The 15864-nt window shown below is 37.4% G+C and overlaps 1 protein-coding gene across 10 annotated transcripts in view; it reads left to right on the forward strand.

The window, feature by feature from the left end:
- ZMYND11 (zinc finger MYND-type containing 11) overlaps positions 1-15864 on the forward strand; it is a 155433-nt gene that overhangs the window by 123051 nt on the left and 16518 nt on the right. For 7 of the 10 annotated variants that reach the window (XM_090266428.1, XM_090266425.1, XM_090266431.1 and 4 more), the window contains 4 exons: positions 12124-12201; positions 12669-12761; positions 14747-14834; positions 15389-15444. In XM_090266428.1, the coding sequence (XP_090122554.1) occupies positions 12124-12201; positions 12669-12761; positions 14747-14834; positions 15389-15444 (315 nt within the window). The remainder of the gene's footprint in view (positions 1-12123; positions 12202-12668; positions 12762-14746; positions 14835-15388; positions 15445-15864) is intronic. The other 3 variants (XM_090266430.1, XM_090266432.1, XM_090266436.1) reach the window with 1 other exon arrangement.

Here is a 15864-nt window from a genome sequence, read left to right on the forward strand (position 1 = left end):
AACATTATATAGTGATGACTACTTGAAAAGTTTTTAATATATGGGTAGGGTAATTGTTTTCATAAGAAAGTCTAGGAACACCCCTGAGGTTGGTGCACCTTGGTGCCTTTTAGAGCAGCACTTTTGGGAGACCTTTCTGTGGGGATGAAAAATGTTCTCTGGGTTGTCTAATAGAACTACTAGCTATGTGTGTCTATTGAGTGTTTGAATGTGGTTTGTGAGAGCCAGGAACTAGAATTCATTTTGGCACATGTGGCTATGGCTACCTACTATATCATTCCATGCAGTTTTAGAATTGTGTATTCTAAGTGCCTATACTACTCCCACAGAAGCATCTGGTATAAAGTATCTGTCTCATGACTAGCCTGGCATTTGTTTTCCCTATCAGGTCATAGTTAGGACTTGGAAAAAGGATATAAAAGAGCTTGCTCCTCACTGCCCTTTATTTACTTCATATACACAGCAGATTGTATAGCAAACACTGTGTCAGGGCTGTAAAATACAGTGTAGTGCACAGGCTGTAATATTTGATAGTGGTGCATTTGCTCTGAATCTGGCACCTCATAAAAAGTCAGAAAGTTGACTTTAGGGGAAAAGAAACTATATGCGTAGCCAAACAAATTAGTTGCCAGTTTCCAGCTGCACAATTCTGAGATGTATTTTGAAAATGGGTTCTTTTCTTTTTCCTCTTTTAACATGTCCATGTTCCTTACACAAATGAATGTTGTTTTCATAACTTGGAGGAGTTATATATTCATATTACTGCTTTTAGATTCAAATACATGAAAATTTCATATGTGGACTAGAATTTGTCACTAGGGAGCAGAATTTTGTGTATTATGTGCCTTTACTGTGAGCACATAAAAAGTGCTGGAATGGGAAGACCACAGGTACCTACTTGTTTCCTTTTCCATATTTGGTCCTCTAAAAGGGAATATTGCTCCAGTGAAATCCATTCAAATACTTTTATATTAGGTCTTTATATTATATTATAAAAATTTTACATTACAGTTTTTTATATCCTCTAACAAACTTTGGTTCACTTTACATCCCATTTATGACAAACTTATTGTGACTTTAATATAAAGAATCAATGTAAGTCATAAAGACAGTGGTATTCATGGTAATATATGAGGGCATATTCATATTACTCCAGTGTGTCTTTAAAAACTAGAAAATACTCATCTCCCAAAACGTTTCATTCGGGTTGCATTTTTCTGTTTTAAGGATCACAAATTTAAAATTGTTAATATACAAAGTGTATGGTGAATCAACCTAGCTCATTGATAAAATAGAGAAACACAAGAAAATGTAGGTAAGGAAATGAAGAATCTATGTGGGAGAATTTTATTAATAATTGAAAGGAGTATGTTCGCCCTCCCTCTAATCCAAAAAGCTCTCCCAACTTTGTAGCTCCTGATTCTCCGACAATCTGAGGAAGAGTGTCCCTTAGTGGTACTATCACATTAACCAGAACTATTCCTAAAATTCCTACTGCAGCTTCTCTTTAAAATATATTTTACAAGAAACTTAATAATTTAAAAATACATATTCAGAAAGAAGTCTATAGAAGGCATTTCAAATTAACTTTTAAATTGGATATTAAGCCCCAGGTACTATACTGCCCCCCCACCCCCCATAGTTATAGTGTACTCATTAGGCAGATACTGAAAATGAAGGAATTGAACTGGTCTACTAAGACCAAACCAAGATTAAATTGCTGTTAGATGGTCACCTAGAATTTTATCAACTGGATACATACTGACTTGTCAATGTGAACTTAGTTCTGGGTAAAGCTTTGAGTCATTTGCACTGACTTTTGCTTATTTAGGTAGCTAAAGAAAAACTCATGATGAAAGCTATTTCTTGAGACTGGAGATAGAAATTTACTTATGAATCGATTTTTCATTCTTTTGGATATGTTAGTAGTTTTTTTTTTTTTTAATTCCAAAAGTTAGGAGATTGCTCATTTAATGTTCAGAATGAAATAGGACAAAATGCTAAATGAAAATATTTTGAACATAAATTCTTTTTTGTGTATTTATTATGAAACACTTCTTTCTGGTCAGTCTTTCTTTGTTAATATGGGAAGTTTATTAATATTTTCACCCTAAAAGCATCTTTACCTTCAAGATAGCTATTAATAAATTGGGAATGGAGATTTGGTTTTCGGGGAGAAGCTATCTTTTTTTTTTCTTTAATTGGTGGACAATCACAGTATTGAATATGAATGAACATTAAATATTTTTACAATTTTTAAAGCCAACTTAATCATGTCTTCTTTTTACTAACAAAGCAGAAAATTAGTTTAAAAGATTGCTGCCATAATCAAGTACTTTATAATGCAGTTTTACTCTTTATCATTGGCTTGACTAGAGGTAAAATAATGGGAATATTGATAAAGCCAAAGGATTTTATAAATTTGATCTGCGATATAAAACTGTAAAATCCCACATGTTGTTATCTAATCTCTTTATAAAACTACCTGGACCCACGCAAGGGGGGAAAACAAAACATGCTTTCTAATTGCCTTCCAGTGATGAATTTATCAATGTTATGGTCAGAAAGGCTTGGATATGACTGAAATGTTTTGGGTAGTGGTGTATTTTGTCTTTGTGATACATGTATTTGGTGGCTTGTTTAGAGTCTTAATCAAATTTTATCTTTGATTTTTAACTCTTAAGGGATTAAGGACATGATAGTTGGGCTGGGTTCTATATCAGAATGGTTACAACTTAATCTAGAGAAATAGGAAGCACATTTAGTATTTCCGATATTGAAACTTAAAATAGTACAAAGGACACAGTTTCCTTTTACAAGGGGGGCCCCCCAACACCAGAATTGTCTTCTGAGGGACAGGCCCCTTGTATTACAGGCACCCCTGCTAGGTGAGTGTTCTAGGAACCCACCTGTATCAGTGTACCAACTGGCATTGTTGTGAGAGGCTGCGTTCAGCTTTAGTGAATTTTTTTGAAGACTCTTTCAACACGTTTGCCCATTTCACAATGGATGATTTATAAGCACACCTGCCCATACTGCACTGAGTGCTCAGCAGTTTTTGACCAAAAATGGCATGACTCCTGTGCTCCACCCTCCTAGTTTACCTGATCTCGCCCCAAGCGAGTTTTCTTCTTCTTGTTGCCCTGCATGAAAAAAGTCCTCAAAGGGAAATGTTTTGCTGATGTGGAAGAGGTAAAACAAAAAGTGGCAGAAACACTAACCACTAAACAGACATCAAAATTAACAAGTTCAAAAACAGTTTTGAGCAGTGGAAAAAAAATCTTGATAGGTGTATTGCATCAAATGGACAGTACTTAGGAGATGACTGAAGTTTACACAAAAGAATAAATACACAATTTTTTATATGTAAATTCTGAGGGGTTTTGGCTCTCCCCTCATATTGTCTGCAAACTTATGAGATGGGAGGGGGGGAGGCTGTGGGCAGGTGGGCAGGTAGTATTGCTGTTGGCTGGTGTCAGCCTCTGTGAACAGAGAACAACTGATATTCATTCCTTGACCTGAAAACAGACAGGTAACTTACTTTCAGAAAATAATGGAAAGGTTTACTCCACTGAGGAATGCATTCTGTCTGTCTTTTGAATCTTATTCTTTCTTTAAAAACTAGTATTGTGTAGAAGGTGAGGAATAATCAGATACAAAATGTGGTTCCATAAAGTTTCTCTTCATGTGCCTTTTCGATTGTCTAGTCCCTATAATGTGCCACAAAGGAGTTTAAAGTTACCCCCCAAAATGTATTTTAATATTGAATGATAAAATTTCTAACATGCATAGTAACATTTCTCTCTGTGTAGCTAATATTTCAACAATCTTTTGCAAATATGTGAATGTAGTGGATTTAGAAACGCTATATATTTTTACAGTACCCAGTTGGTTTTGTGGCCTATAGAGTTAGAGATGCTTAAAATGATAGTTTGTAAGTCATTCTAGACTGGCTGTTACAAAGCTGAAAGCTGATTATATTATCTGAACTTAGTCATAGTCATAACTTACTGACTTCATTCAGCATAGAGAGCTGACTTTAAAAATTAACAAATACCGATAGAGCTGGAGTAGCATTCAGTGTGCTGTTTGTAAATCTGGATGAACAAGTCTGGAAACACTGTGCATTAGTGGTGCTGCAAGACCAACTTCTGCACAGTGGGCACCAGGGTTTGTGAGCGGAGCTGTGCTTGCTAGTATGCTCCAAGTATCCACCTGCGGACACGCTTAGTGGTTTGCATTATCCTCAGACTTCCAACTTGTAAGTGTGTGTAAGAAGACATATTTGTGACAACTTAAGAGAGGTTTAAAAACTTAAATTTACCTTTCTTTAACTTAAGTTAAAAATATATATGTACTGCCAGAAACAAGTGCAGGTGACTTGCTGATTGCGGTGGAGATTGGGGATGGGGTTAGAGGGAATCCACGTGGTTAAATGTGAGGTGCATCACACATAAAGAAGTGAGCAAGCCACGTTTTCCACCATTAAAACTGATTTTTTGATCTTAATTGAGAGTTAATTTCAGTGTGTCAGTACTGAGGGTGAAAAAGAATGTAATATATTTTTAGAAAATTATCCCAGAATATGATTGCCTTTGATGGAGTTACCAAGGTTCAGTGATATGAAAGGAGAAATGGCAGGACTTTGGGCCACTCCCACCAGACCAGCTCTACTGTTAAAGTCTCAAACATTGGAGTTTCTTATGACTACTTTGATTCCTTTGTATGCAGTTATTACAAATGATTGTAGAGAATACTTTAGGGCCTCTGATTTTAGTAACAACATATATGCAATTTGTGTGCAGATAAAAAGTATTGTGATTTTTTTCTGTGATTACAGGTAGTTATAGAGAGAGCTTGGAGCTTCTTGATTCCTCAAACAATGTAGAGGAATGCAGATTAGTGTTTCTTCACTAACATTCAGGGGCCACCTGTACCAGAATCCCCTGGTGTGCTTGTTTAGAACAATGACTGGGCTGAGACTCAGGAATCTGCTTCTCAGCAAGTGCCCCAGATTTGTGGGCTCATTAACATTTAAATGAACCTTTGGTCGTTGGAGGCCAACAGGGATATTTAGGTGTCATGTAGTAATGAAGTGGTTCACACCCAGAAGTAAACAAAATAGTTTATAGTAGCTAGAATATGCCAACACATCTTGAGTATGTGATTAACTGTTTCTCCTTTTGAATGGATCTTGTATTGTTGAGTTAAACTGCATGGAATATTTTTTCTGGTAGGCAGTGAAGTTGGTTAGTAATGACTGTCCTGAGTTCAGGTCACCTAACACTTATTATGTGCTAGTGTACAAGGGCCTGGCAAAAGAACACTGAACTAGGCCATTATGGACCCTTTAATGTGCCTACAATGTGCCAGAACTTAAAACTAGTCGAAGGTTGGCAAACTGGGGCCCATGGGCCAAATCAAGCCCTCCATCTGTTTTTGTAGTGCTGTTAAAGTAAGAATGCGATTTACATTTTTAAATGGTTGGAGAAAAACCAAAAGAGGAATAATATTTTGTGATGTGAAGAGTTTAAGAAATTTCAATTTTAATTTCCACAAGTTTTGTTAGAACATATCCACACTCATAGAATGACTGCATTATTTATGACTGCTTCCTCTACACCATGGCAGTTGAGTAGTTGAGACAGACCCCAACTGTGTGTCCTTAAAGACTGAAATATTTTCTGTCTGGCCTTCCATATAGAAAAGTGAGCCTGCTGCCGAAGAACATTCTGGATATTGGAACCCCCCAAAAGTGTGAGGCCTTTGTCTTTCTTAGTCACAGACTTTGAAATTTGAATTTGAGCCCTGGCTGGTGTGGCTCAATGGATTGCGCACTAGCCTGTGAACCAAAAGGTCATCAGTTCAATTCCCAGTCAGGGCACATGCCTGGTAAGGGTCCAGGTGCCTGGTTGGGAACATGTGAGAGGCAGTCAATTGATGTATCTCTTGCACACCAATGTTTCTGTCCCTCTCTTTCTCCCTCCCTTCCCCTCTCTCTAAAAATAAAATAAAATCTTCAAGAAAATATTAGAAAAAAAAATTGAATTTGAACTCCAGTAGCACAAATAACATGTAAGGAGAAGGATACCTCAATTTCTGATTTTGCATTTTTTTTTTTTTTTCCTTTTGGATATTTGGTGTGATACTTCCACAAGTTCATTCTCTGCTAAAATGTGTTTCCACAATTTAAAGTAGGGTCTCTAGGGAACATTAAAATTTCAGACCATTTAATCTTGAATGTTCTTTTGAATAACGATGCTTGGGTCTTGTAATCAGTGATCAGATGTGAATCAAAAGTTGCTTGTACCTTCTTCCAGCCAGAAACATTATAAGTCACTGAGTGTGACACTTCATTCATGTTTTGTCTGTGGTATCTAACTAGACGCATCTGATTTGCTATATCTCAGCAATTATTTGTAACTGGCTTAAGAATTCCTTACTCAGGAAGAGGCTCAAGATTTTATTTTTTTCCCTTAAAGAAGAGGAAAGCAATCCCTCAGTTGTCCATAATGTATTTAAGAGCATCACGCTTTAGTGGATATCTTATGTACATTTGTAACACAACTGCAGCCATGTGATTATTGTAATTTTAAAATGGTTGCAACAACTTTGGCCATGGAATGGAAAGTTTGTCTCTTGATAATTTGCAGATGTTAATCCAGATCACTCCCATATACTGCTGGGTAATATGACAGTTACCAGAACTTTACTGGGCTTTAGTAGGATGCATGCTGAACTGCACACACTGTTAAGAGAGACCTTTACTGATGAGTCCTAAGGTCGGCAAGTAGAGAGTAAGGTACAGTTCTTCAAAGCTTGAGAAAAGATTGAATCTGAAATAATCTGCAGATGTTATACACATTACTTTTATGTTTTCTGAACTTGTCAAGAGTTATTTGCTTAGTTATGTTACAAACAGAATAGTATTGGGTTGGCCAAAAAGTCTGTTTAGTTTTTTCCATAAAATAAAAGACACATTTTTCATGTTCACCAATAACTTTATTGATTTGGATATTTTGAGTATGTCAGCTACCTCCTGTTATTGGTGTCTTGTGGGTAGAGGCCAGGGGTGCTGCTGAACATCTTCCAATGCATAGGATAGCCCCACAGCAAAGAATTATTTGGCCAAAATGTCAATAGTACCAAGAAACTTCACAAACCACTTTTGACACATTCGATCAGTCACAGCTCCTTCTCCATACACAGCACAAATCTTTTTCTTATTTGCTTTTCAGTTGCATTTTTACCCCTCTTGAAATAATAAAGCATAATACACCGAAAATGTTGCATATTTTGTTCTATTTCCAATATTAAAATGGCTGTGCAATAATTAATCATTTTTTATTGTTTTTTAAAATGCACACTCTTATGACAGCTGTCACAATACAATAACAGAATTGTGTGGAATGGAATTAAAGACAACTAAGCACTACTAAAGTCACCATATGAAAAAAACTAAATGAACTTTTTGACCAACCCACTCTTTACCTTAAAAGCTAACCCTTTACTTGCTATTAGTCAGAGTGGCTTTTTCTCAAGCCAAGTGCCTTGGTTTGGCTGACAGCTACCAACTGAGACACTCAGCTGTGAATGTCACATTAGGTAATTCACAAAATGTTATTTAGGAAATCCCCAGAAGTCTTCGAGTGCAGCCCTGGGACAGAAGTTGCAATGCTTTGTTGATTTCTTGTGTGAAATACTAATACTCTAAATTGTAACTGAAAATTGTCAGAAAGAAAGCCCAAAAGATTGGCAAGTGTGAAAGCATCTTATAGCAAATGTTTTGTCCATACAAATTGTGGAGAGAGGTTTTGCATCTGTTCAGGGTCCTTAGCTCCTGAGCCCACAGGTTTGGGAAGCAGGCCCCTTTCAGCCTCCTGGGCACACCTTGAGCCGCACAAGGTCCAGGCACAGAGCTCCAAGTCCCAGGGCAGCTGTTCACTTACCAACCCAAGTGTTTATATGCATTTCAGTTCTTGTCCTACATCTGCAATAGAATCCCATATTTGTCACCAGAAAAAAATGTATTGGGCAGCAATACATTTATAGCAGAGGCAATACAAATAGCAGAGGCTTTCAACAAAATAATATTTTCTTGGCTGTGAAACACCTTTTGGTGAATCCTATACAGCCCAAATCCTTGAAGTTTCTAATACAGTACCTGCAAAGAATGAACAAATAGTTAAAACAGAGATTTATTTCTGTTTGAGGAAGAAGATGGAGCAGTAACTAGATCTGGCATCAGTTTAAAAGAACTTGTGAGGATTACACTTGACACTTTTCAGTATAGCAGCCAAGGTTACAATTGGAACCACTGCACCTGTTTGTGTAAGTATATAGCCTCTTTAATAATGCCAGGCAGTGGTTGTCAGTCATGGTCGCATGTTAGAAACTCCTGGGGTTTTGGCATGGTGAGTGCCCAGGCCTCTCTCCAGGCAGCATTATCAGACTCTGAGATGGCACCTTGACATTGGCAGGCTTTTTCTTTGAGGTAAAATTTACTTTGCAGTCTTAAATGTAATATTTGATGAACAGACAAATGCACACACACACATGCACCCAGCTCCCACCAAGGCAGAGAATGTGACCATTGAATCCCTCTCCTCCCCCAGACAGCCATTGTTCTCATTACTTTCCATCACAGGTATGTTGTGCCAGTTCTAGAATTTTGTATAAGTGTATATTGGTATTTTTTAAAGGCTTTCCCGGGTGGTTCTAATGCACAGCTATAGTTGATTAGCACTGAAGTAGGATATCTAAGTTTAGATAGCACTTTATTCAATGGGGTAGAAGACTTCCTAGAGTAATATTTTAAAGGAATTAGAGCTGTGAAGGTAGTTCATATCTATTTAGCCATGGGAATCACCTGTCTCCCTTGTATTTCCTTTTTTTGCTTCAAGTAGTCATTTTTCCAACCTCATATCACATAGTAGAGAAGAGATACTCTAGCAACTTGACTAAGCAAATTTAAACATGATATAAAATGAGGTTATCATTCTATTATCACATAGTTTTGTGAAATTAAGGCCCTCAGTCTGAACACTGTATTTGCAGTCTTCCCAACAAGAAAGAATGTTGCTGTGCATGGTTACACTAATTTAGGCAATTTAAGAATATTTAAACTGATGAAATCAAAGTGAAAGCATTGTGAGAGATGTGACACCCGTGTTTTGTATAGATCTCTGTGGAAAGAAGTGGGAACTTAATATGGACCTTTACTTAAACAGGAACAATTTAGCACACGTTACCTAAACTTAAGCAAAGTAAAATAGGGTTTCTCTACTGTTTCAAAGTATTTTCAGTGTTTTTGTTTCAAAGAACCAATGTAGTTAGGATGCCTTGGCTATACTGATATTCTTATTCTAGCATTGCATCAGTTTTGCCCTTTGAGGAATGTTGAATTGCTTTATTTTCTAAGGTTCTAAAAACCCAAAGATGTTAGATTCCCATTAACAGTGAAGTACTTCATAGGTTGATGTTTAGAACACAGAAAGGAGAAAAACATATCCCTGCATGTACGTGGCATGCACAGCAGCCTGTGGGCTGTGCCAAGGTAGGTGTAGTGAGGCTCCCGTCCCCACCATCACTGTTTAGGGAACTGCAGACAATATTTAGGGAGCTTTCAGTACTGCATAAAGTGGTGGTTGTATATTTCCCCTAAGTATGCTCTCTATTAATGGAACCATACCCCTACAGGTAGTATTAAAAGATTTCTATCCGATATACATTGCTATTATATCTGAATTTATACAGATTTATGATTTAATGATCAAATAGCTATTTGGATGCAATCAGCAGTTTTAGTACTATACCCAAAATGTTTGGCATGATAGAACATGTAGCTGAAGGTATTTGTTTTTATTCTTTCTTTTCAAAGGAATGTAGGCTTTCTAAGAGGTGAGGGAAAAAGCAGTTTTCTTGGCCCTCTTCCTTTTTTTCTTCCCTATATCCAAAAGTTTGTCAAACTAGTGAATATAAAAAGTAGTCCATAGGAGGATGCCCATGTTGTAAAAACGTGTGTCCAAAAGCATTGATGGCTGATTGTGCTTCAGATCCCGAGAGTTCCCTCTACAGTCATGTGTGATTTGCAGAATTCAGGAACAGAGCTTGGTTCTCTGATATGCTCTGGCTTACCGAAAGGGGCTAAGTAATAGTTCTCACATGTTTGTGTGCATGAGAATCACTGGCGACCTGGTTAAAAATGAGAATTCACAAGCCGCATCAAAACTTCCTCCTCCAAAAGTTATGAACCTGGGTCCAAGAAATACCATTGCCTTTTAAACTCCACATTTACACTCTTGGTGCTTGGTCTTATCCATGTGTCACAACCACCTGAGGAATTAAATAGGTGAGTGAACAAGCAGATACAGAGCACAGGCCTTCCTTAGAAATTCCAACTCAGATTCTCAGAGGTGAAGCCCAACTGCATCTTAAGAAGTTGTACCAGTGTCTTTGAGTATGGCCAGGTTGAGAAGAACTGCTCTCTAACTGGCATAAGTTTAAAAGCTGTGTGCATAGGCCATAACATAAAGCTGGTAAGGAGGGACCCATTGACTCTGCCTGCGCACCGCTGAAGAAAGAATTCAGGCAAGAAGTGGAGGGCACAAATCACTTTTAACGTGAAGTCTGTGAAACAGTCTCCAGCTAAGAAAATGTTTTTCTGCTTTTTATTCAGATATTTCAATATTGTGTGTAAAATCAATTTGCTTAAGCTCTAGCTAAGACTTCTCAGTTACATGAGAAATGTCTTGTCTTTTATTGTATAAAGCATATTAAGATGACTTTCTGCATATAGTTTCCTTGGGAGTAATAATCTGGTGGTCCCTGGCTGGTTTGGCTCAGTGGATTGAGCGTCGGCCTGCGAGCTAAGTGTCGCTGGTTCGATCTTCCAGTCAGGGCACATCAGAGAAGGAAAACTCTGACTCCAAAAAACCTCCGCTGCCTTGCGGCATACCTCTTCAGGGGAAAGGCCAAGGGAGTAAACCCCGACAGAAAATCCGGAGCCGGAGTCCCTAAGGCGGTTTGACATTGTAGTCAACACCGGCAACTCCTGCGGCGCACCTGAAGCCAAGCTGTATTGACTCCGTCTTTCCCTTGGACCCTTCAGCTGCGAAGAGAGGGGGGGTCTGCTGCATGGGCAACAGCAGACCCTCCATATCACCCTGCCCAGGCTCTGTAGCTTCAGCTTCACTGGAGAGAACACTCCAGCGTCATCACAAGATGTCGATTCAACACGGGAGGAGACAGATACCGTGTCACTCCCGAGTCGGACTGCACAGCCATTCTCGGCGGTGCAGATAGACTCTTAAGAAGCTACACCATCATCTCTCGAGACGGACGGCTGCCGACGACAAATAATCTGGTGGCCTGAAAAAGTTAAAGAATCTGTTCAGTAGTGGCCCAGACCTACTCAGTCCTCTGCTGTGCTATCTACTTATGGCTGAGTGTCTGCTGTGTTTGTTTCTTTGCTGTCTAGAAATGGCATAAGAGGTAGAATTTTGGTGGTTGGTTTTTTTTTTCCTTCATGTGACGTTAGATTTTCTGAGAGAGAAATTGAAGAACCTAATTAGCTTTTAGGCCAGAGTAATAGAAATTGGAGTTATTACTAAATAGATCAATAGCACTTCGAAGTAGATATGTCAGTGTGTGCTACTGCACTGCACATAATACATAAGTGACACAGACTTTTAATAACATGTTTAATGAAGAATAGTGTTATTTTGAAATTCACAATTGCAAATTTAAAATGCACACTAAAGGACTTTAGCCATTGATATTTTTGTGTGTAAAATGAATGATTCTACATTATGTCATTATTTGTCATCATTATTATTGTCATTATTTCTTTTCATGTGAAAACTGATTTAGTTTTGAAATAGCAAAAAACAAATGCATAATTCTCTATGGTATTATTTTAAGTACAAAGTAATATCTTCTGACTAATTACAGTAAATATTTTTGCTATGCAAATTACAAAGATCTCTTTCAAATATGTTGGAAATAGTGCATATTTTAGTGAAATCTTTGCAGTATATAACCTTTTATTTATAGAAGTCTTTTATATGAATATAGACATACAAATGATCATATTTTATATCTGGCCTTTTCTGTTTTTAACAGAGCATCAAGAAGAAAAATACAAATAAACAAGAGATGAGCACATACCTGAGGTTCATTGTCTCTCGCATGAAGGAGAGGGTGAGTCCTTCCCCCAGGGGTCTTTCCAAGTCTGACAATTAGATTTCACTCTGGTTCATTCTTTAAAAGTTAATGGCTGACAAATAATAAATATGTATAGAGCAGTCTGAAGGGTGGGAACCACTGCTGTCATACTTCTTTGTATAGTAAATAGTTCCGCAATAGGCTTTTAGATTTTATTGTTCTCTTTTTGTTTTAGAATAGACATTTCTTTAGCTTCATTAAACTAGAAACATTTACATTTTTAAAATTCATTTGCCAGAATGAACATTTTCATTGCTAATTAGTGTTTGAAATGAAATGGAACTTCCCAAAATAACTTCTATCAAAACCTTAAGGAATTGTGTGTTAAACTATATAGTGCATGTACATTTTTCCATTTTGTTATAAAGTACTTGTTTAGAAATTGATGTTTACCTGTCTCTCTCTAGCCACATTTAATACTGATGTATCTAATGACCTTTCAGGCTATAGACCTTAATAAAAAGGGGAAGGACAGCAAACACCCGATGTACCGGAGGCTGGTGCACTCAGCGGTCGATGTCCCCACCATACAAGAGGTAAAGCAAGGCCTTCTGTCCTGTTTCATATTCACCCTGTGGCTCCCAGGTGACTGAGAGACTCGCAGCCAAGGGCCATTCTGGTTGCCATTCCTTCTTGATGAGGCTGCCCCTACCTACTCTCTTAGTAGAACCAGCCTGGCATGGCCACCACATGTGCATGGCTGCTGTTGTCAATTTCGTGTGCTCACTGTAGTGCGAATTGGGTGTCATCTTTTAAAAGGTCTGGTTTTAAGCAACCTGTGAATTCTTGATACTTGTTGGTTAAAGCAAATGGAAGGTCGACTGGTCAATTTAATATTTCAGGTTTAGAGAATTCACATCTGGGCATGGATTCATAGGTTTAACAGTAGCTCTTGGGAGTTTCAAGAAAAAATTAGCACATAGAACTAATTTAGAATCTTGAGAAACAATGAAATGAACTTGAACAAAATAATTCAAGTTCTTAATTTCATTAACACTAGCTGAGGATTATTGGGTTCGTTCATATTGAATTGTTGATTACGATAAAACTCCATAAAATACTTAGACAAGTTCTCAGGGTTGTTGAATTACTAATTCTGTACCTTATGTGTCATTTTGAAATTTTAAAATCTTATGGTTGGCCGTAATAACTAGTAGGAAGACAATAGAATTTATTTGAAATTATCTTAGAAGTTTCCTAATCTCCTTAGCAACTGAGAAAGACTGAAGGAGTATTCTTGCAGTGAAAGAAAAATGAAGATTGTTCCCTTAAAGTGTCTGGCAAATACTGGAATAGAAACAAGTAATTTAAAATTTACCTACTACTGAAAGATTTCATAGCCTCAGGTATAGCCTTTTTTCCTAAACTCTGAGGCCTTTGAAAATGAACCCAGCTGCCCTTCCTGCCCCTGCCTCTGCCCAGCACCTTCCCAGATCCCCAGTCAGATCCCATTTTCTCCATAGACACACCAGATGGGTGGATGGTATCTTGGTCCTGTGCTTGGCAAGTGCTGGTCATGAGCAAAAAAGCAACATAAGGAAAGTGCAGAGGAAGACATGGTTTCTATCCTTTCAGGAGCTTACAATCCAGACAAAAATGCAAGCCATGAGGTGCTTACCTCCCAAATTACAAAGGTGCAGTTGTCCTCCACATTGGGCCATCTTGGGATCTCCAGACCATGCCAATGCCTGCGCATATTGGAGCCCAGTACAGTCAGAAAGGCAGTATTTGCGAATAACCCTGTGGCCCTACATGATGGACAGGAGGCAGATAACTTCAGCTTGGGAATTGCAGAAAGCCTTTCTGTAAAAAGGGCAGCTGAATTGGGTCTTGGAGAATTTCAACAGAAAGGTGGGTTCTGTTATTCTTTAGAGGTCTTATCATTTTAGCATTTAGAAGCCAAGCAATTTCCAAACCTATTTCCTAAAAATATCTCCAGGATAAGAAAATGCCTTCTTGCTGTCAAGTTAACTTTGTCGTACCTCCTTTTAAAAATTTGTTTCCTCCATAATCCTTCTCTTGGGCAGCTAAAGGCAGAGCAATAGAGAATTCATGATGGAAATCCTTAATATACACCACTCTAATGTAGGAGAAACCCTGGCATTTCCTTGGTGCCTAAAGGAATACCTTGGCTTTTATTTTTAAATTGGGAGGTATGTAGATAGGGTCTCTCTCATCAACCCCACACTGGCCAAAGCTTGCACTGTTTACAGAGCTTAGCAGTAACTTTTATCATTTCTGTGGAATGAAATGTTCAGGCTGCCAAGTTCACTCTGGTAAATTAATACAAAGGATAGCAGTGGCTGCAGTAGATCAGACCTGGCATGTTTTACCATCCTGTCACATTCTAACTGCACATGAAGTTGTGGGTTTCTCTTACATATGGTCCATCAATACTGGGGACACGGGTAGCTGTGATGTCATTCTGGAACATTCTGTTGTTTCCCATACTCTAACCATATTATCATAACAGACAAATACTTTCACTAATAACTTGCCATTTTGTTTTTGACCACTGCAGAAAGTAAATGAAGGGAAATACCGAAGTTACGAAGAGTTCAAAGCTGATGCTCAGTTGCTTCTCCACAACACAGTGATTTTCTATGGAGGTTGAATATTCTTTGTTTTTACTTTTGCATTTTTTTTTCATACCATTTGTATTCTATGTTGAGAAATATCTTTTATAAAAGATATTAAAAATTAATATTTTAATGATCTGTAAGTAATAGTTATGATTTAATTTTAAAAATATTTGGTAATGTAGTTATAGCTTACAGAATTGACTGTCCAAAAGCAAAACACTAGTACACTAAGTGATTAAAGTATTACTTTTTATAATTTTATGTATAGACTTATCAACTTAGTTGAGAGGCTTCTTATAAGCACTGTGATTAATTCTGGTTACTTCCCCATTAATACCCTATCATTTAAAGGTAAAGAAAGGCCACTTTATACCTAGAGAATTAGTGTTATGTTGGATGTGAAATTAAAGTTGACTGTAGAATTTTATTTTGTTGCCTGAACTTCATTTAAAATACATATTTTGGTTTAAATGGTATATGTCCACATTTCTCAAACTGCAAGAAAATTTAAATGAGTATAATAATTTTGATAGTCTTGTGTTTCCAGATTATTGGTAATAGATATCTCTCTTTAATTATAGCAGACAGTGAGCAAGCTGACATAGCAAGGATGCTGTATAAAGACACCTGTCATGAGGTACTGTCCATGACTCGTAATTAAACTCTCACTGTATTTCTTATTTATTTCAGAATTTCACTTGTTTTAAATATATTTTAATTTTGCCATTTCCTTTCAATATAATTTTATACTCATGTGTGGCATACATGGGAAATAATGGAAATAGAGGGGAAAAAATTTTGGCAGACTATTCTTAGAGACATCCTGGGAGATTTAGTTACTAAGTATCTTCTACAAAGAAACTTTGCTCTTCTTTAACTGCCCTTAAGGTATTAGTTACCAAATGCATGTACATGTTTTATATGCGGCAGGCACTCAACAAATGTTACCCTCTTTGAATGAAGGATACCACACAGGCAAGAGAACAACCAAACAACAAAGTTCATATTTATACAATAACAAATGAAATACATATTTTGGGAAGGTGTGGGGGGGGTG

The sequence above is a fragment of the Furipterus horrens genome, unplaced genomic scaffold (genome assembly GCF_987537825.1).
Source record: "Furipterus horrens unplaced genomic scaffold, mFurHor1.1.pri manual_scaffold_2, whole genome shotgun sequence".
In the NCBI taxonomy this organism is placed as follows: Eukaryota; Metazoa; Chordata; class Mammalia; order Chiroptera; family Furipteridae; genus Furipterus; species Furipterus horrens.